Source organism: Pseudorasbora parva, chromosome 22 (genome assembly GCF_024679245.1).
Source record: "Pseudorasbora parva isolate DD20220531a chromosome 22, ASM2467924v1, whole genome shotgun sequence".
Taxonomy (NCBI): Eukaryota; Metazoa; Chordata; class Actinopteri; order Cypriniformes; family Gobionidae; genus Pseudorasbora; species Pseudorasbora parva.
In genome coordinates, this window is record NC_090193.1 from 6,458,540 (window position 1) to 6,481,238 (window position 22,699).

Consider the following 22,699-nt stretch of genomic DNA (forward strand, 5'->3'; position numbering starts at 1 on the left):
ACACTGAGAATAAGAGACTTTCAGAGTAAACTGACACCCTGAGCTCATTCTGTTCATGTTTATCTGTGCAGATAATCAGTTCTCCACTGCTGAATCCATTAGAATCTGATCCACAGTTCACGCTGCTCTTTTTTAATACAACAAAATCATATAGTGACCAGGGGCTGTCAAGCTCCACAAAATGTACTATAAAAGTACCATATATGACTTTATTTTAAGGTGTACATTTAGGTACTCAGTAATAATAGTTAGCTACATGTACTCTCACTACAGGGTTAGGGTTTGGTCTAGGGTTATTTGCATATATTTATGCATAATTTATAGTTATTACTATAGTAACTGCATTTAACACGTGTAACAAGGACACTTATTCGCTGTGCCAGATTTGATATTAAAGGGATAGTTCACCCAAAAATGTAAATCTGTCATTAATTACTTACTCTCATGTCGTTCCAAACCTGTAAAACCTTGTTCATCTTCAGAACAAATTTTTGATGAAATCCGAAAGCTTTCTGAACCAAACAGAAATATCATTGCAACTTTCAAGGTCCAGAATGGTACTAAAGACAATGTTAAAATAGTCCATGTGACTCTAGCGGTCCAACCTTAATCTTATAAAGCAACGAGAATACTTTTTGTGCGCAAAAAACAAACAAAAATAACGACTTTATTCAACAATTTCTTCACGTCTGTTAGTTTCCTGAAGTAGTAAATAGACTTAGTAGTGCAGTAGTTCAGAGATACATCAGAGCTACGCCAGAACACCGGCTTACCATTGGCCGATGCTGGTCACGTGAGCACCACGACTCATGTGTGTGACGCTGACACAAGAGCTGACCAACGTAAACTGTGGAGGAAAAAGTTTGTTTTTCGTGCACAAAAAGCACTCTCGTCGCTTATAACATTAAAAGGGTACTTCAGCGCTGGGAAGATGAATCTGTATTTAAATTGGGTCATTAATGTAGTAGAAATGTGAAATTATTTTTGAATTTGGTGCTTTCTAGACTGAGAAAAGACAAAAAATTTATTTTTGTCTCATGGGGATGAAAGACTACAATTCCCAGAATGCTTAGCTGCCCTGTGAGGCCATTCCCAAAGCCACCGCTACTGGATTACAGCGACTGAGTTCAGAAAGTACAATTAAATACTGAACGTGTGTGTTCAATATAACGATCGAGTTGCCGCGTGAGTCTCACAGCAGACTCAGATTAGGAGTCAGATTACATTTAATGTCATAAATGAGCTCTCGTGATGAGAACTGAGGTAATCGCGACCACATTCGTGGCATACATTCACAACGCGTTTTCAGTTCATGCCTTTGGAAGCTTAACTTTCATAGAAATTAATTTGAGAAGTTAAAACACTTACATTGCTTAGCATCCGTTTAAATTAATGCCTGTAGCTGAGCTGTGCTGTAAGTGTGATCTCCATCCCTCATGCACGAGTTGAAAACATGCGGAAATGGCTCCCTCTGCTGGCTGTAGTCTTTAGCCTCTGGGCAAACATTCCTCTCGTGACGTCACAAGAGGAAATTTTCCAGAAATAAAATACATAAATCTCTCGTCTCAGGGGGATATAAGAGGGGGGAGCACGATCATTTGAATATACTCCAGGGTTTCTACTGATACAAAGCCATATGCTAATCGCTGAAGTAACCCTTTAAGGTTGAACCACTGGAGTCACATGGACTATTTAACATGTCTTTACTACCTTTCTGAACCTTGAAAGTGTTAATTAAATTGCTGTCTATGGAGGGATCAGAGAGCTTGCGGATTTCATCAAAAATATCTCCATTTGTGTTCTGAATGTGTTCTTACGGGTTCAGAACGACATGAGGGTGAGGAATTACTGACAGAATCTTAATTTTGGGGTGAACTATCCCTTTAAAAGCGCCAATCAGCCTGACACAAAACTAGTACGGCTTCAGAAGATTAGAATGCATTGCACAAGTTATATGAACTATTAATTAATACATCAGAAATCACTTTCTGTCTTAGTAGGTAGTTGGTTAGGAACTTGCTGTGTGACCTTTAAAGAATGCGTGTGTCGTTTGAATGCAATCTGGATCCGATACACCATTGGCTGTTGTGTGAACGAGCTTCAGCCTCAGTTGCGTCCCTTATCTGTTATTCACAACTCCTCTCCTGTGGCTTCATGGGATAGTAAAGGGCCTATCGAATGTGGACTAGAATCTCGGCAGAAGTAGTAGGTCATTTACTAGGTATTTTTGGCCTACTGTTTTTCGCATACATACATAGTAGGAAAGTACATTCTGACTTGAAGCTCAGCTGCTCCTAGTCACTATTGCTTTCATTGAACAGAACTTTACACTTCAATAACGTCTCATTTGTTAACATTAGTTGATATAAACTAACATGAAAATGAGCAGCTTAGCGGAAAATATATTTTTACAGCATTTATTAATCTTTGTTAATGTTAGTTAATAAAAATGTTCATGTTACTTCAGTGCATTAACTGATAGTGTTTGCATTTAACAAGTTAATGTTAACAAGGTAATGTAAGGGTTACTTCAGCGATTAGCATATGGCTTTGTATCAGTAGAAACCCTGGAAAATATTCAAATTATTGTGCTTTCCCCCCTCATATCTCCCTGAGACAAGAGATTTATGCATTTTATTTCTGGAAAAATTCCTCCTATGATGCAAAATGACGATTTTTACATCATAGGAGGAATGTTTGCCCAGAGGCTAAAGACTACAGCCAGCAGAGGGAGCCATTTCCGCATGTTTTGAATCTGCGCATGGGGGATGGGAGATAACACTCAGCTGGCAGGGAGAGCTCAGCTTGCAGACAGGATCATTAAAAAGGAGCTATGGTGAGCAATGTAAGTCTTTTAACTTCTCAAATTCATTTCTATGAAAGTTAAGCTTGCAAAGGCATGAACTGAAACGCGTGCCAGACTGAACTCCTGTGTGAATGTATGCCGCGAATGTAGTCGCGATTACCTCAGCTCTCATCACTCCTGCAGTTAGTGCTCAGTGCTGTGATACTCGCGCGGTGACTCACTCATTATATTGAACAGACACGTTCAGTTTTTAATTGTAGTGTCTTCTCTAACTCAGTCACAGTAATGAAGTTGGTGGTGTTGGGAATGGCCTCACAGGGCAGCGAAGCATTCTGGGAATTGTAGTCTTTCATCCCCATGGGACAAAAATACATTTTCTGTCTTTTCTCAGTCTAGAAGACACCAAATTCAAAAATAATTTCACATTTCTACTGCATTGATGACCCAGTTTAAATACAGATTCATCTTCCCAGCGCTGAAGTACCCCTTTAACTAGCCAAATCAAATTTTGTTGCAATATTGTCCTGTTAAACACTGTGAAGCTGCTTTGAAACAATCGTCATTGTAAAAGCACTATATAAATAAAGTTGATTGACTGATTGATTGAATGTTAACAGATACAACTTGGTTTAAAAAAGGTATTAATAATGAACTAATGTTAATAAATGCTGCAGAAGTATTGTTCATTGTTAGTTCATGTTAACTAGTGTTAATAAATAAAACTTTATAGGAAAATGTTACCAACATATCATTCTTCTTCTTCTTTCGGCTATTCCCTTCAGGGGTCGCCAACATATCATTAATATAATATAATGTTATATTTAATATAACATTAAAATGAGTTCATCAATGAACTAACAATGAGCAATACATTAGTAACTATTTATTAAAGGGTTAGTTCACTCAAAAATGAAAATTCTCTCATTAATTCCTCACCCTCATGTCCTTTGACACCCGTAAGACCTCCGTTCATCTTCAGACTCAAATGAAGATATTTTTGTTGAACTCCGATGGCTCAGAAAGGCCTTCATTGACACCAATGTCATTTCCTCTCTCAAGACCCATAAAGGCACTAAAGACGTCGCTACAAAGTCCATCTCACTACAGCGGCTCTACAATCCTTTTATGAAGTGACGAGAATAGTTTTTTGTGCGCAAAAAACTAAATAACTACTTATGTAGTGATGGGCCGATTTCAAAACAAAGTTTCGAACCGTTTTTTTTTTTTTTTTTTTGCACACAAACTATTCTCGTGGCTTCATAAAATGATTGTAGAGCCGCTGTAGTGAGATGGGCTTTGTAACGAAGTCTTTAGTGCCTTTATGGGTCTTGAGAGAGGAAATGACATTGGTGTCAATGAAGGCCTTTCTGAGCCATCTGAGTTCAACACTAATATCTTCATTTGTGTTCTGAAGATGAACGGAGGTCTTACGGGTGTCGAACGACATGAGGGTGAGGAATTAATGAGACAATTTTCATTTTTGAGTGAACTAACCCTTTAATCTTGTTAACGTTAACTGTTCATTTTTAGTTAATAGCTCAGGTTCATTAAATAATATTAACAGATACATCTTTTTATTTTAATAATGAATTATCAAATGCTCAAATTAAGATGAACTAAGAATAATAAATGCTTTAGAAGTATTGTTCTTAGTTAACGAATGTGAACAAATGAAACCTCGCTGTAAAGCGTTACCTAATTTGGCGTTGTACTAAAGAAAGACATGAGGGTGAGTTAATGATGGCAAAACTGTCATTTTAGCATGATCTATTCCTCTACAGGACATTGGGAGTCTCTTCAGTTGGTTTTGTCTTGGTCAGGGCAGACAGTTTGCTCTATGGTACAGGTAGCCCCTCTTGTTTGGATTGGAGAGGCAGACAGGAAGCAACTGCGAGTGGCTGTGAAGTGGTCCTTACCCAGATACGGCATGCCAGGCATACCCCACGGGAAGTGGAGTGGTAAGGCAGGCACCCCCATGGGATGTGGAGGCATGCCGGCCATGTTAATCATGCCATCGACAGGCCCCTGAAAGGGCAGCATGGGTGGCCCGTAACTACCCAGCATGCCTTTTCCTTGGAAGAGGAAGGTGGCGACACAACATATGCATGCATCAGTATATCATGCAGTTATGAGAGTGAATTCATGCACTACATGTAAAAAGAAAATGAAAACGATAATTAGAGCACGTCAGCTGATTTAGAAATGTGAAACCCAACATACACACACACCCCTTTTCCACAAACTGGGCACCAAAGCTGTGCTTAACCTGTAATAATAGTAAAGTACACTTTGTTCTAGCGCTTCATCCTTTTCCAGTTTTGTTGGGCTGCAAAGCTACTCTAGCAGCTATTTTAGTATTTTTTTTATTTTATTTTTATTTTACTTTATTTTTTCAGTTCATATTAAGTTTAGTTCATTTGTTATACGTTTTAGTGTTTATTAATATTTTTTATTTTATTTTACTTTCATATTTTCAGTTCATATTTAAGTTTAAGTAATTTGTTATGTATTTCTATTTAACTTTATTTTGAATTAAATTGTATACATTTTACTTCTTCAATTTTTTTATTTCAGTTTTTAACTTAAAAAAGGTATTTAGTCAGCCACCAATTGTGCAAGTTCTCCCCTTAAAAAGATGAGAGAGGCCTGTCATTTTCATCATAGGTACACTTCAACTATGAGAGATAGAATAAGAAAAAAAAAAAACCCAGAAAATCCCATTATCTGATTTTTTTACAGATTTTATTTGCAAATTATGATGTAAAATAAGTATTTGGTCAATAACAAAAGTTAATCTCAATACTTTGTTATATCCCCTTTGTTGGCAATGACAGAGGTCAAACGTTTTCTGTAAGTCTCCACAAGGCTTTTACACACTGTTTCTGGTAGTTTGGCCCATTCCTCCATGCAGATTTCCTCTAGAGCAGTGATGTTTTGGGGCTGTCGCTGGGCAACACAGATTTTCAACTCCCTCCAAAGATTTTCTATGGGGTTGAGATCTAGGACCTTGAAATGCTTCTTGCTTCTTAGAAGGGTTTTACTCAAAATCTCACGATAAATGGCCCCATTCATTCTTTCCTTTACACGGATCAGTCGTCCTGGTCCCTTGGCAGAAAAACAGCCCCAAAGCATGATGTTTCCACCCCCATGCTTCACAGTAGGTATGGTGCAACTCAGCATTCTATCTCCTCCAAACATGACAAGTTGAGTTTTTACCAAACAGTTCTATTTTGGTTTCATCTGACCATATGGCATTCTCCCAATCCTCTTCTGGATCATCCAAATGCTCTCTAGCAAACTTCAGATATGCCTGGACATGTACTGGCTTAAGCAGGGGGACACGTCTGGCACTGCAGGATTTGAGTCCCTGTCGTCATAGTGTGTTACTGATGGTAGCCTTTGTTACTTTGGTCCCAGCTCTCTGCAGGTCATTCACTAGGTCCCCCCATGTGGTTCTGGGATTTTTGCTAACCGTTCTTGTGATCATTTTGACCCCACGGGATGATATCTTGCGTGGAGCCCCAGATCGAGGGAGATTATCAGTGGTCTTGTATGTCTTCCATTTTCTAATAATTGCTCCCACAGTTGATTTCTTCACACCAAGCTGCTTACCTATTGCCGATTCAGTCTTCCCAGCCTGGTGCAGGTCTACAATTTTGTTTCTGGTGTCCTTTAATAGCTCTTTGGTCTTGGCCATAGTGGAGTTTGGAGTCTGGCTGTTTGAGGTTGTGGACAGATGTCTTTTATACTGATAACGAGTTCAAACAGGTGACATTAATACAGGTAACGAGTGAAGGACAGAGGAGTGAAGTTACAGGTCTGTGAGAGCCAGAAATCTTGATTTTTTTTTGTAGGTGACCAAATACTTATTTTCCACCATAATTTGCAAATAAAATCTTTACAAATCAGACAATGTGATTTTCTTGATTTTTTTTATTCAGTCTCTCATAGTTGAAGTGTACCTATGATGAAAATGACAGGTCTCTCTCATCTTTTTAAGTGGGAGAACTTTCACAATTGGTGGCTGACTAAATACTTTTTTGCCCCACTGTATATAATAATAAATAATAATATTTATATAATTCTGCTTTATTTCAAGTAACTAAAGCAATAAAATAAAATAAAAAAAATAATAAAAAAAAACCCACTTGTCTTTTGATTTTTGTTATCCATCTGATTATTTTTAGATTGCACAAAAAAATAATTTAGGCTGCTTCCAAATGGATATTAAGATACATAATAACAATAGTGTTATTAAATGAGTTGCATTATAAACATTTATTTTTTGGGTTGGGTTAATTACATGTAAAAATAGGATAATTAGTATGCATAATAAACGGATGTTGATACATTAAAACAATTCTAATATGGATGTTTTGTGAAATATATCTTTCACACTCAAGCATATAAAGTATAAAGACGTCAAAATAATTTGTTTTTTTTGGATAAACAATCGTTCCATCATCATTCAGCTCTCAAGTCAGTGAAAACATCCATATTTTTTTTAGAAAAGTTCTCAGAACCTATAGCTAAGCACCATTCCAATGAAAAAGGGGTAGTAAAGTTTCATGATTGTTACAGTGCATGCAGTAACTCTACGATGGATGACAAGGACATGATGCATTCAAAATGCATCAGATAACAGAAGTTAGTTTTGAGTTTACAGACACTAAAACATGGCAGCTTAGCGGAAGGAATGAACTGGCTGAAAAGTGCACTTGGGATGAGCATGTTAGCAGTTAGGCTTCGTATTGCAGCTCTGTGTGTCCACCACAGCTGAGAGGGGTTACCTGCCATAGGCGTCATGCTGTGGCTAAGCATCCCCATGGGGGTCGGGGGCGGTACTACCCCCATGAGCGCCCCTACTGGGGTACCTGCTCTTGGGGAGTTCTGCGCTGCTCGTTCTCGCTCCTGCTGTTCTGCTACCTTTGCTGCCCGCTCTGAATCGACGACAAAAGATAAAAACAATTAGATGTTTAGTGGAGAACCTGAAGACATTGTATCCCAAGCATCAGTGTCCATTTCGAGGCAAATACTTTTTTGTGGAGAATAGCAAACTTTGGCACTTTACCTTCGTACTCCGCTTTCTTAGTGGCTTCGAGGTTCCTCCACTCCGTGCCCACCAGTCGACTGAGTTCTCCAAAGGAGAAGTCAGGGTGCTGGGCCTTGATGACAGCTCTCATTTCACTACTGAAGAGAATGTATCCACTCATGTTGATCTTCCTCTTTGCCCCCTCCTTCTTTGACAAACCCTTAATCGACTTTGGTGTGGACTGTGGGGAAAAAGAGATAATCGGATGCTGATTATCTAGTCTAGGCCTTAGACGGGATGCATAAGGCTGCTCGTGGTACTTTAGATTCAAATTGCATACAAAAATCATAAGCTTTAATATGATTCTATGTAACTTAAAGGGGTCAGGGTAGACAGATTTACATCATAGCAATTTGCTACCATAAGCGTTTCCGCAGAAGAACTAGTCACTGAAATTGAGCTACCACTGTTATTGTGGTACCATTGATTTCAGGTTGATGGTGCTATTTTAGTGCCATGTTAAAATAATAATATTAATTATATTAAAAAGCCCCAAAATTTTGAGAATAAAGTCATAATATTCCAAAAACAAAGTCTTAAAGGGATAGTTCACCGAAAAATGAAAATTCTGTCATCATTTACTCATCTTCATGTCATTCCAAACGTGTAAGACCAGCAGCCATGTCACCCTGTAGCCCAAGACTGGTTTCCCACTGAAGCTAAGCAGGGCTGAGCCTGGTCAGTACCTGGATGGGAGACCAACTGGGAAAACCAGGTAGCTGCTGGTAGAGGTGTTAGTGAGGCCAGCAGAGGGCGCTCACCCTGTGGTCTGTGTGGGTCCTAACACCCCAGTATAGTGATGGGGACGCTATATTGACAAAGAGCACCATCTTTCGGATGAGACGTTAAACCGAGGTCCTGACTCTCTGTGGTCATTAAAAATCCCAGGATGTCTTTCGGAAAAAGAGTAGGGGTGTAACCCCGGCATCCTGGCCAAATTTGCCCATTGGCCCCTGTCCATCATGGCCTCCTAATAATCCCCATCTCCTGATTGGCTTCATCACTCGGTCTCCTCTCCACCAATCAGCCGGTGTGTGGTGAGCGTTCCGGCGCAATATGGCTGCCGTCGCATCATCCAGGTGGATGCTGCACATTGGTGGTGGTTGAGGAGATTCCCCCCTTCTATGTAAAGCGCTTTGAGTGCCTTGAAAAGCGCTATATAAATCAAACGCATTATAAGACTTTTTGACTCTGAAGAACACAAAAGAAGGTTTTTCGAAAAATTTCTTTTTTTGTCAATATAAAAGTAAATGGTCACCAAAACTCTCAAAATATCTCCTTTTGTGTTCCACAGAAGAAAGTAATTCAGATTAAAGGTGCAGTCACATTAGCGAAATTACATAATTTTAAAAAAGCGTGAAAAAAAGTCATGTTTGTATCGATGTATGAAGCACAGCTCGCACAGGAGTCACTTCCAAACCAAGCAGTTTTCTGTTGGTCAACGTAGCAAATCTGAGTACCAAACATTCGCAAAATCATGCAAAATTCCAGACAGAGTGAAATTTGGGGAAATATCCCTATTCCTTTTTGAGAATCGATTTATAAAAAAAACTTTAACAATTTGTCTTAAATTAGTAACTTAAATGAACTCATATTTGTTCACCAAAATGACACTGAAACATTTTTTTCCTGTAAAAAATCTTCATGCCTTAAAATAGTTTGAATGTAACTCTACAGCCTTGCTTCATTCACTACACGCGCTGCGGAGCCATGAATGTGCAAATGAGCCCCGCCTCCACTCACTCATACAGGCTTGTCTACAAATCGATGTGTAAGAATGGTAAAGCGATTCATTTGTCTCTACAACGTTGAACAAACTGATACGATATCATAATATGATAATATGATATAATTGATATGATTAGCCTTTGGCTTGACTACGCTATCAAACAGCTAATAATGTGTTGCTAATGTTACACAAACCATGTTCCTGTTCACTATCTCAGAGTCAGACAGCTGCCTAACAATCAGCATCCTTAGAAACGCTTTGAACAACTCAGAACGTCAGTGGAGAAAGAGATATAGTTCATCATAACATCAATATACATATAAATAATTCACCCGCTTTATTGCTAAATGTAGCTGATTTGATCAGCAGAAAAATATACAGAGATATTTTGGCTTATCTTGAGACTCCCCTGCTTCAGAGCATAGTTAATATATGCTAAAGCCCGCCCACACGTTGATGTGATTCACCCGATGTCTTTGGGTTACTGCTGTTTAGTAAATCTGGCCCTTAATCTAAAAATGATCAGTATATATGTCCTCAAGTTGGCAGTTTTTTGACCAGAATAAGTTGCAAAATAATGAAAACGCTCGCTCCTCGAGACTACTGATTTTCAGACAATACAGCCAGTTACAAAATAATACAAAGACAACATCTATGAACATCTTCTGGGAACAGTGGTTTAAATCATCGAGGGACACCTACAGCTATTCCTATTGCTCTCGCACAAGCACAAACAATGATTTTCATTCAACGACAGCAGACTGCAGACCTGCGGGGGTGCATAATGCAGCATGTCCATGTCTCCGGTCAGCTGAGTCTGAAGCTGCGGCATGCCGTGAGCATCAGAACCGTCTCCATCGTCATCACCCAAATCCTCCAGCTCTTCATCTGTCATGTCCGCAAACTTGGCCTCCAACTCCTCGATCTTCTTATCCAGCAGTGGAGACGGCTCCTTCTGAGGCACTATGAGCTTTCTGACAGAGATAACCAGAAGCATGAGTCCAGTATTCAATTTTGGGATAGAAATGAGCAATCCCATCGCTATACACTAAAGTGAGTTTTCTATGTAAATCAAGTTTTCCTTTTCTTTGGATTACTTCAGTAGCTACCAAGATTGAAGCAACTGACCGAAAGTAATAGATTTCATCCTCGACTACTTTGGCAGACAGAGAGAAACGCTTCAGCCCTTTAAACTTCTTCATTTGCTTCTCACTCTCGATGTAGCGGCTCTCACACAGCAACACATCCTCCTCCGGCATTTCAGTTGGCCGGCACGACAGGAAATCTTTGAAAGAAGACACTGTACACTTCCCTGAGGACAAAAAAACAGTCCAGATGTGGGAGAAGACATGGTGATAAGATTTAATCTGAAAAACTAACAAATCACTTCATGTATTAATGGTCCTTTTAATAACTATGCAGTGTCCTTCAGTCAGCGTTCTTGAAACCACTCAGTAATACTGTAATGATGGAACTTAACTTCAAGGCCAGCCAAAATACTGTTACCTCCAATACAGGTCATAGGGCAGGATTCTTCCAGGTTACTGAGGAACACTTCCTTCTTGTAGAACATCTTAGTTGGTTCGTGCTCGGTCTCCTCGGGATGGATGAAGATGGGCCCGAAAAAATAGGCAGCTCCATCTCGCACCCACATCTTCTCTATCCTATTACAAGACAAAATCATCCATAAATCAGAAGGCACTGTCATGAATCCAAGTTTTCTGGTATTTTTGTTATTGGCATGTTAGGAAGTGGCAGTTGAGGTTTAGAATCTATAGCTACAATAAGAAAAAAAACAAGTGGGATTCCTATGCAACATTAAAGGCAGGGTAGCTGATTTGTTCCAGAATCACTAAGTTAAGTGGTCTAAATGTCTTTATATGTATATTAATGATATAATGTCCTATATGCCTGTCACGTCATCAGCACGTTTCATGCTATGCAGAGTTAGACAGACCACAACCGAAACAGCAGCCACCTTTTACAGTTCCTCCCTTTACAGTTGAACCAAAACAACCAGCTAATGCTGCGCTCACACTATAACTACTGTCATTCGGAAGAGATTGAAACCTGTGAGGTTATACTCAGAGCGGTTCGTGACTCGTATTTATGTGTTTCAATGGCAACACTATCAATGTGGAAATGAATCTACAGCAGTCAGGGGATGCAGGTCAGAGCTCTTTAAGCTGTTTGACACATAAGGTAGTTTAACGCCGTCTCTTGTGACACTTTTGCTTGCTCCCTGCTCTAAGCATTCATGTGTTTTGTAGGAAGTGTGGCTTTGGAGATGCTCTGAATTGAGGGTGGGATCTCACGCTTTCAAAGCTAACACGCTATTGCTAGCCTACCCTACCTTTAAACGGTCAGTTTACCCAAAACTCTATTATGACACCAAATGCCATTGTTTTCGTTTGTATCTTTTTTAAAGCTACACTGTGTAACTTTTTTAGTTTATTCTTAGCTAAAAACACTTAGTTCTTTCAAAAAATATATGTGCTTATTAATGTATATTTACTTCTTTTAAGTAATAAAGTATTCTCGTAAGTTTATAAAATGCCATTGAAAATACATACGGGTGAGGGGTTCGAATGCAGTCGCCATGTTGGCCCTCCGTCTTGAAAGTACAGTAGCCAAAGAGGGACATACCCATAATTTCAAGCTTCGCCTTTCGCGTTGTAAAACTCGATGGCACCGTGTTGAATGTGAAGAGGGGGATTGCCATGTTAATCTTGGACTAAATCGGCCACCGTAGCAGTTAAAATGAAATCAGAATTGAGAGGAACAGAAACTATTATTCACTGGATGGTCATATATCTTTACACCGCTAGATGGGGGAAATATATCACACAGTGTAGCTTTAAGACAATGGGACGTTCAAGACCTTAGAAGGCTATATCAAAGGGATAGAGTACTGTCATCAATTACTCATCCTGTCGTTCCAAATCCGTAAGACTTTCATTTACATTTACGCATTTAGCTGACGCTTTTATCCAAAAGCGACTTACAACTCAGGAGTACAGAAAGCGATCTGTCAAGAAGAGGTAAAGAAACGCAGAAAGTGCCCTAAATACCAAGATTTGTATACTACTCAGAGTGAAAAAAAAGAAAAGTAGAGGAGGAAGAGTTAAGAGGGGTTTTTTTTAATGATAAGATTAAATGCTCATGGAAGAGATGAGTTTTTACCTGTTTTTTCACTCATCTTCCACACACAATTGGAGATATTTGTAATCGAACTAGAGATATTTTTGTCCATATTACATTTGTTCACGTTTCACACTTCATAAAGACTTGAAGCAGCAAAATCTTCTGCGTTGATCAATGTTTATATGTTCATAAAAGCCTAAATGACATCTGTTCATCATGTAAAGCCATCACATCTCTTCAGCTGACTTAGATTAAATCAATAATTGTATATTAATAACTTTTGTCTGTGTGAACTTTGTGAAGTGTCAAATGGACTTTCAATGGAGGGACAGAAAAATCGCAGGTTTCATTAACATATCTTCATTTGTGTTTCAGAGAAGAACAAAAATCATCTGGGTTTGGAATGATACAACTGAGTAATTGTTGCCTTTTTGTCCTTTTCGAAGCTCTACATTGTCCATTGCCATTTGATTTCAATGTATGGAAAAGGCAGCGTGAATATTTGGCTAAATATCTCCTTTTTTCACTGGTTTGGAAGAACACTGCGTCTCATCGTCGGTACCCTACCTGCCCACGCGGTTGCGCACGAGCCCATGAGAGCGGATGTAGACGCAGTCTCCCACTTTCAGCCAGATGTCGTTGTAGCAGAGCTGCTCATAGTACTGGCAGCCTGGCTCGCCATTACTGATCTCCATGGTAACGTCCTCCCTCTCCTGATGGCACAGATTGATGGTCAGGCAGCATGTGTCAAATATATTTAATATGTGTCAATATACACTGCCTTGCCAAAAAAAAGTCGCTGTTTGGATTTTCTTAATAGGCAAATGCTTAAGAGTCTATGATTGGATCATTATTGCAGTGATTATTATGTTTCTAGCATGTTATATGTTTGACAGCAGCTCATTGATGGAGTGTGTAGCTTTTCATTTCTTAAACAGCCATGTAGGAAGACACATCATGGCCATATTCCTGGAGGACAATGTCAAGATTCATCAGGCTCCATCAGTCCACACCTTGAATTCATTGAACGCCTTTGGGATGTGCTGGAGGAGACTTTACAGAGTGCTGGAAAATGTATTTAAATTTATTTCCATCAAAAGTAGCATACATTTTTGGTCAAGATCTTGTATTGACAATGCAAGAGTCCATCACTCTGTAAAGTCTCCTTTAGCACATCCGAAATACTTATTATAATTTTTTTTTGCTGAGCAGTGTGTTTGTCTTACCTTTAAGTATGTCTTTAGCACTTTAGGTATTAGAAAAGCACGTTATAAATAAAATATATTATTATTATCATTACCTTATCAATGATAGATGGTACAGCTTTGCCATCCTCTGCCACCTCCGGAGGCTTTTCACTGTCCTGTTTCGGTGCAAACATCGAGGCCACACGAACCACAGGCAAGGGCACTTCACGAATGACAAACTTCACTGAGCTCAGGGGCATCGTCCACATCTTGATCTTTTTGAAGGACTTGGTTTTAGCAGAATACCGAGACTCACAGACATAAACGTCTTCTGGTCGGAAGCTGTCAGGCTGTAGCTTGAAATACTCCTGAAATAAAGGGTTTGATCAGAACAGATTTGTAATGTTTTGAAAATGTACAATTCATATATAAATGTATTTTGTCTAATTGGGAATGTTTTGGATTTTGAATAATATTACCTTCACAAACATGACGACACATTTGCCCATTATTTTACTGACAGGAATTTTGTTGTAATAGTCGCTTTTGAAAACTTCTTTCTCGAGAAATTTGCGTGTAGCAAGATGAAATGTTTCGTTGGGTCTGTAGAACCAGCAGCCATAAAGCCAGTTCTCTCCTTCATGAAGAGATACATACACATAGTTAAATAGATGCACTACTCTTTAAAATATGGGGTCCGTAACACTTTTTTATGTTTTGGAAGGCTGATAAAAAAATACAGTAAAAACAGTAATATTGTGAAATATAATTACAACTTCAAATAACAGTTTTCTATTTTAAACTATTTTTAAATGAAATGTATTCCTGTAATGGCAAAACTGAAGCATCATAACTCCAGATTACTCTGATTAATATTAATGTTAAAAACAGTTGTGCTGCTTAATATTTTTGTGGAAACCATCATACATTTTTTTCAGGATTCCTTGATGAAGAGAAAGTTAAAAAGAACAGCAACATTTTTTTTTTGTAACATTGTCTTTTTGGTCGCTTTTGATAAATTGAATGCATCCTTGCTGGATAAAAGTATACATTTCCTTCTTTCAAAAACAAAATCTTACTGACCCCTACATTTTAACAGTAATGTATATTCTTAATCAATAGTGTTATGAAACAACTTAGTTATATGCATAACTCACATACACTGATCAAGCATAACATTATGACCTAATATTGTTTGGTCCCCCTTTTGCTGCCCAACAGCCCTGACCCGTCGAGGCATGGGCTCCACTAGAACCTAAAGGTGTGCTGTGGTATCTGGCACCAAAATGTTAGCAGCAGATCCTTTAAGTCCTATAAGTTGCGAGGTGGGGTCTCCATGGATCGGACTTGTTTGTTCAGCACATCTCACAGATGCTCGATTGGATTTGGAGGCCAAGCCAACACCTTAAACTCGTTGTGCTCCTCAAACAATTCCTGAATATCGCGCCCTGTTACCATTTTTGCTTTGTGGCAGGGAGCATTATCCTGCTGAAAAGGGTCATGGCAACCAGCGAATACCGTTCCCATGAAAGTGTCACAAGTGAGACATGTCAAAGTAACATCCACATGGATGGCAGGACCCAAGGGCTCACAGTGTAGATCAGTCAGGGTGCCCATGCTGACCACAGTTCTGACATCTTTCTATCGGAACTAGCATTAACTTCTTGAACAATTTGAGCTACAGTAGTTTGTCTGTTTGATCTGACCACACGGGCCAGCCTTCGCTCCTCACGTGGAGCCTTCAATGAGTCTTGGCCGCCCATGACCCTGTGGCTGGTTCACCACTGTTCCTTCCTTGAACCACTTTTGACAGATACTGACCACTGCAGACCGGGAACAGCCCACAAGAGCTGCAGTTTTGAAGATGCTCTGACCCAGTCATCTAGCCATCAAAAGTTGGCGCTTGTCAAACACATTCAAATCCTTATGCTTGCCCATTTTTCCTGCTTCTAACACATCAACTTTGAGGACAAAATGTTCACTTGCTGCCTAATATATCCCACCCACTAACAGGTGCCGTGATGAAGAGATAATCAGTGTTACTCACTTCCCCTGTCATAATGTTATGTCTGATCGGTGTATATGTTGACAGCATCTATTTAATGATTTATGAATGTAATACCTGCATCGTCCTGCCAGAGGCGCTCTATGCAGACGATGTGCGGCTGCAGGTTTGTCTCTGTGGGCTCTACATAAACATAGTCTCCCACATGGTACATGTTGTCCTTGAAGCTGCAGTCCTGGCTGTAGTTGCGCTGAAGGACTCCCTGCCATCCGCCACCTGCTGTGTCCTCGCTCTTCTCAGCCTCTGCAGATCAATGTGAAAAGATTAATCAAACCATCTACACCACAAAACTTAACAATTATGCAGTGTAAATTTTAGGGGGCAAGACTGTATCTGAACACAGGAGAGTTCACCTACATGATTGTTTTGTGTGTATAGAATAAAACAGTCGCTACCAAAATTGTGAAAGCTGATTAAGTCTAAATATTTATCCTTTTTGATTATGGATTGTGGTTTAAATCAATTTTAGTGTTTTAGTGTTTAGTGGTTAAATAGATCAAAAAGTGAATGAAAATGTGTTGTATAAAACAATGACATAATATTTTTCTTAATGAATGTGCACATCAATATTATCAAAAAATACCCTTTTCAAGGTATTTTTTTAAAATATCAAAATATTATGTCATTTTTTAATAAATATAAAATATTAATTCATAATAAATATTTGTGATTTTAAAGTTATGATTCAAAATGTTCTGTGTAATTTGTATCTCATATTGTCTTTTTAAACCACATGGCCTCGATTTGGCATATATATATGTATATATGTATGTATGTATGTATATATATATATATATATATATATATATATATATATATACATTTTTTTAATTAAACATGAGTTGCATGAATTGCATTTTATTACGGTTTTTTGAATACATAATCTGATTTAAAAACTGGGCAGAATCCTCAAGGAACAGTACCTTTTTTCTCTTCTTCTCTCTTGAGTTTATCCTCCTCATATTCTTTAGGCAGCTTCTCTTTCTTCTCTTTCTCCACGTCGCTGTGCAGGTGTTTAGTGGTGTAACTGAGGGCGGGCGTCAGCAGAATCTCTCCGTTCTTACACAGCTCATCTCTGATCCGGATGAAGAACTGCTGGAGCTCCACAGAGTCCTCAAAGATCTCAGAGTCCGTCCTACGACACAATGTAAACATTTGGTATCGTGCAAACCAACTCTTTACCTCCCCAGGCACAAAAGCCCCAAGACAGAATGAGTAAAAGAAGAGCATCACCTGTGTAGACGTCTGGCTTTCTCCAAAACTTCAAACATATGGTCCTGGAACACATCTAATCTCTTGTAACGGCCCTTATCCACCTTAGCTCTGATGATCTCAAAGTTCAGTGGAGTCTTATCTGAATTATTGGGATCAACAGCTGGAATCTCCGCCAGTGAGTCACTATAGCAACGGCCTTCGTCGTCCTGGTGGCCAAGCACTGAGACGAAAAGATTGCGAATGAGCTCCTGGATGAGCCGTGCAACATCTGGGACATGAGCGTCGTCACCTCCCTCCAAGTCTCTCCTAGTCTCCAAAAGCACTTTGTGAAGCACCAATGCATCTTTGTAGATCAGCGATTCAGGTTCGTTGTAGGTGCAAGCGTTGTTGAACATCAAGACCAAGTCTTCCACCAGAGCATCAACATCCTGGTACTTGTTGGCCAGCATGTGGCTCTTGACCTTCTCCATGTCTATGGGTTTCTTGATGGCAACATAGTAGTCTGGAAGCTCAGCACGGGATGGAAGACGGAGGAAGATTGTGCTGAGGCGCCGTCCGCGCTTGTCTGTGTAGTTCTTCACTGCTTCATAGAGCTCATTGAGTTTCTGTTGCAGAGGGGTCAGGTATTTTGACTTTTTCGGAGAGATGCCACTTTTTCCTAGAAAGACAGTGGCACATGGTCAGTTATAGCTTCCCCTAAGAGGGTTGGAGAAATCCACAACTACTGAGACTGCACTCCAAAAATAAGAGTTTAAAGTAAGAATTTCTTATGTTAAAATACTTTGACCCAAACTACAACAACTACAAATATTTGAAGGTTGACAGGTTTGAATATTGTGACTCTTTGTTTGTGTGGTCCAATTCAACAAATGGCATGAGTTTGGGGTGGAACTACCTATAAAAAGCAGGATATTTGCTGCATCCAAAACCGCATACATCCCTACTTTATAGTAGGCGAAAAACTGAAAAGAAGAATGTTCAAATTCACAGCACTCATAAAAGAGTAGGCATAAAGTACCCGTATGACCTAAAAATTCTGACGAGATTCTGAAGTGTGAGTACGATGAACACTTTACTATCCCATGAGGCCACGGGAGGGGATTTGCGAATGCCAGTGAAGCGACGTAACCAACACTGGTAGATTACATGATAATGATAACATAGAGACAGAGCACATTTAGGCCACGCCCACACCGGGGGCAATCCAACCATCTCCATTGACTTTGTATTGCGTGAAGAGGCCTCCTTGTCATTTCTGATTTATAACAAAAAACAGAACAATGTATTAAAGCTGGTTTGTGACAAGGTGTACAGCAAACAAGCTAAAAAACCTAGAACTAAGTTTTTATAAGCTGTTGACCCCACAAAATGAGTGTTTAAGAAGACAAACGTGGATACAGGCAACAAGACTCTAGACATCAGCAGTAAGAATGAGTAAATTGTGGGATCCTGACACAATTCGTGTGCAGTAAACATTTTTTTCACTGATAAGTCAAATATCCAAATGTCGGTTTTATACATATATATAATATTTTAGCATATCCTGTCGCCAAATATGTTCCCCTCCAGTAGGCGTAGATCTCAGAGTAATATGACATGTTGCGCTCAATTGCCTGTATCCATTTTTGTCTCCTGGTTTTCAAATTGTGTTTTATCTGATAAAAAACTGCTTTCTAAACATACTAATTTTCAGCTTCGGTGAAACGATATCATCGTCATCCGGCGGTGGTCCCAGTTCCCTTCGTTTTTCTCTTAATATCTTCTCCAGAATGTTGGCATCATTGTAAACCTAGAGTCAAACCAAATAACAAGCTAGTCATGAAGCAGCAGAGCAATTCTCCAGAAAGCTATACCAGGGGTGCACAATCCTGTTCCTAGAGATATACTGCTGCTTTCCAGACAGCACTGAAATTGGATTTTTTCCCACCTCGTTCTTGGAAATAATATCTGGAACGCCACTCAAAGTCAGACATGCGACCTGTGAACTCAGGGTTCATGGACCACCCCTAACCTCCAATGATTCCAATGAGCATAACATTAAGTTCACCCAAAAATTACAAAAGAATTAACCCATGATTTACTCACCCTCAAGCCATTCTAGGTGTATATGACATTCTTCTATCAGATGAATACAGTTGGGAGTTATATGAGGACTGTATACAGTGCCTTGTGAAAGTATTCGACCCCCTTGAACTTTGCGACCTTTTGCCACATTTCAGGCTTCAAACATAATGATATGAAACTGTAATTTTTTGTGAAGAATCAACAACAAGTGGGACACAATCATGAAGTGGAACGAAATTTACTGGATATTTCAAACTTTCTTAACAAATCAAAAACTGAAAAATTGGGCGTGCAAAATTATTCGGCCCCTTTACTTTCAGTGCAGCAAACTCTCTCCAGAAGTTCAGTGAGGATCTCTGAATGATCCAATGTTGACCTAAATGACTAATGATGATAAATAGAATCCACCTGTGTGTAATCAAGTCTCCGTATAAATGCACCTGCACTGTGATGGTCTCAGAGGTCCGTTTATAGGAACACATCAGGCAGGTCCGAGATACTGTTGTGGAGAAGTTTAAAGCCGGATTTGGATACAAAAAGATTTCCCAAGCTTTAAACATCCCAAGGAGCACTGTGCAAGCGATAATATTGAAATGGAAGGAGTATCAGACCACTGCAAATCTACCAAGACCTGGCCGTCCCTCTAAACTTTCAGCTCATACAAGGAGAAGACTGATCAGAGATGCAGCCAAGAGGCCCATGATCACTCTGGAGGAACTGCAGAGATCTACAGCTGAGGTGGGAGAGACTGTCCAAAGGACAACAATCGGTCGTATACTGCACAAATCTGGCCAGCATCATGGTTTGGGCCTGCTTTTCTTCAGCAGGGGACAGGGAAGATGGTTAATATTGATGGGAAGATGGATAGAGCCAAATACAGGACCATTCTGGAAGAAAACCTGATGGAGTCTGCAAAAGACCTGAGACTGGGACGGAGATTAGTCTTCCAACAAGACAATGATCCAAAACATAAAGCAAAATCTACAATGGAATGGTTGAAAAATAAACATATCCAGGTGTTAGAATGGCCAAGTCAAAGTCCAGACCTGAATCCAATCGAGAATCTGTGGAAAGAACTGAAAACTGCTGTTCACAAACGCTCTCCATCCAACCTCACTGAGCTCGAGCTGTTCTGCAGGAGGAATGGGCAACATTTTGAGTCTCTCGATGTGCAAAACTGATAGAGACTTACCCCAAGCGACTTACAGCTGTAATCGCAGCAAAAAGTGGCACTACAAAGTATTAACTTAAGGGGGTCGAATAATTTTGCACGCCCAATTTTTCAGTTTTTGAGTTGTTAAAAAAGTTTGAAATATCCAATACATTCCACTTCATGATTGTGTCCCACTTGTTGTTGATTCTTCACAAAAAATTGGTTTCATATCATTATGTTTGAAGCCTGAAATATGGCAAAGTCGCAAAGTTCAAGGGGGCCGAATATTTTCGCAAGGCACTGCAAATATCCTGGCTCTTCCAAGCTTTATAATGGCAGTGAATGGAGCATAATATTTTGAAGCCCAAAAAACCACATCCATCCATCATATAATATATCCACACAGATCCGGGGTCAATAAAGTCCTTCTGAACTGAAGTGATGCATTTGAGTGAGAAACATATCCAAATTTAAAACTTTATAAACTAAAATAACTAGCTTCCAGCAGATGGCCGTACGCAGTCACTGACTACAGCGAAAGAGTAACCCTTGAACTGACGTACTGACCAGCATGGAAAGCGCAGAGGATAGAGCAAAACAAAACACCGGTCATGAATTAGAAGTTTAAATGAGAATTTTTAAAAAGAGAAATTATAAGAAAAGGAGCTTACGTTTGTTATTTGAGACGTCAAAGCTCTCACTACTCCTAAATCTAGTCAGGGGTTACTCTTTTGTAAGTCAACGTGTTGACTGTATTGACCCCCGGAGGCGTGTGGATATCTTTTATGCCGGATGGATGCACTTTTTTGGGCTTCAAAATTTCATTATCTATTCACTGCCATTATAAAGCTTGGACAAGCCAGATCATTATTTAATATATCTCCAACGGTATTCATCAGAAAGAAGAAAGTTGTATACATCTAGGATGTCTTGAGGGTGAGTAAATCAAGGGCATTCTTCCTTTTTGGGTAAACTAACCTTTAAGTTTGTGTAATAATAAAAACTTTTTTTCTTTTTATCCATAATTGACACAAAAATACAATGCGCTCCTGTTGTGTCATGGCAACATCAAGTGGTCAGCATGTGACCGTAACGTCTGATTGCCTGAAATTCACTGAGGTCTGAAGTGGGACATTTAATTTGGGATATTCCCACGTCCAACCTCGTCTGGAACGCAGCTTAACACACACTCTCAACACACCTGTCTGTACTTATCAAGTGCTCCTGAAGATCTCAGTTAGCTGGTTCAGGTTCTGGTTTGATTAGATCTCCAGGAACAGGATTGGGCACCCCTGTTCTGTACGGTCTTTCCAAGCTTATCAGTGACCCTTAAACTCACTTGTGAGCCTTCTTCATTGTAGTGACGTGCATTACGGAACATCAGCTTCATGTCCTCCATCATGGAGTCCTCACTGGGGTATCTGTCGGAGCGGATGTTGTGGTCTATGGTCCTCAGGTCCATTGGTTCCAGTATAATCTTGTAGTAGTCTGGGTAGTCTTTTTTTGAGGGCTTGACCATGAAGAGGTCGCAGAGTCTCCGTCCTGTGCCCATCTCCCGAGTTTCTGCCACAGCTGCGTACAGAGCCTTCATGCGGTTTTTCTTTGTGTTCTTCTTATGGCTGCAAGAGGTGATACATTAAGGCCTAAAACAACTGCCACCCTTGCAAAGCATGAATGTTTAAGACTATACACCATGTACTCAACCGTGTAGTGCCATAAGTGGCAAACTTATACTACCAGGGGTTTACTAATGCTGTAAATGTACCTTTTGCGCTTGATGCTGCCGCCATCAGAAAGAGTGGATGAGAGCATACTGTCACCATCTTCATCAACTCTCCTCATCAGTTCCTTCCTCTTCATCTGAAGACCCACGTAAACCCAAACATAATGTAAAGACAAAAAGCATTTCGATTCTTTCTGGCTGTGAACGGTTCAGGTTTTTCTCTCTGGAAGTGTTGATTGTTTTAGGGCTGCATGATAATGCTTAAACTGATAATCACGATTATTTCACAAATCAAGAAAATGTCAACTCATATGCATGGCTTCATTTCCCTCATCTAGTCTCCTGGTTTATTCTATTTAGCCTATCATAAAAAAACACTCAACATTATGAAAACGTGCTTATCTCAAGCACTAAACCTATGAAATCAATGTCAAATGTTAACTAACAAAAATAACGACTTTATTAAACAATTTCGTTCCTACGCTGCGTCGTGGTGCTCACGTGAACGGCATCGGCTGCCG

The 22,699-nt window shown here is 39.6% G+C and overlaps 1 protein-coding gene and 1 pseudogene across 5 annotated transcripts in view; one reads left to right on the forward strand and one right to left on the reverse strand.

Annotated features, from left to right (window-relative positions):
* Positions 1-22,699, reverse strand: part of pbrm1 (polybromo 1) — a 39,503-nt gene that overhangs the window by 2,922 nt on the left and 13,882 nt on the right. For 2 of the 5 annotated variants that reach the window (XM_067431353.1, XM_067431352.1), the window contains exons 13-27: positions 22,221-22,315; positions 21,795-22,074; positions 18,922-19,027; positions 17,257-17,896; positions 16,947-17,158; positions 16,081-16,266; positions 14,438-14,595; positions 14,072-14,326; positions 13,339-13,484; positions 11,134-11,291; positions 10,756-10,939; positions 10,397-10,601; positions 7,878-8,079; positions 7,597-7,746; positions 4,723-4,878 (exon numbers count right to left, since the gene is read on the reverse strand). In XM_067431353.1, the coding sequence (XP_067287454.1) occupies positions 4,723-4,878; positions 7,597-7,746; positions 7,878-8,079; positions 10,397-10,601; positions 10,756-10,939; positions 11,134-11,291; positions 13,339-13,484; positions 14,072-14,326; positions 14,438-14,595; positions 16,081-16,266; positions 16,947-17,158; positions 17,257-17,896; positions 18,922-19,027; positions 21,795-22,074; positions 22,221-22,315 (3,133 nt within the window). The remainder of the gene's footprint in view (positions 1-4,722; positions 4,879-7,596; positions 7,747-7,877; positions 8,080-10,396; positions 10,602-10,755; positions 10,940-11,133; positions 11,292-13,338; positions 13,485-14,071; positions 14,327-14,437; positions 14,596-16,080; positions 16,267-16,946; positions 17,159-17,256; positions 17,897-18,921; positions 19,028-21,794; positions 22,075-22,220; positions 22,316-22,699) is intronic. The other 3 variants (XM_067431354.1, XM_067431356.1, XM_067431355.1) reach the window with 3 other exon arrangements.
* On the forward strand, positions 8,510-8,626 carry LOC137058948 (5S ribosomal RNA; annotated as a pseudogene).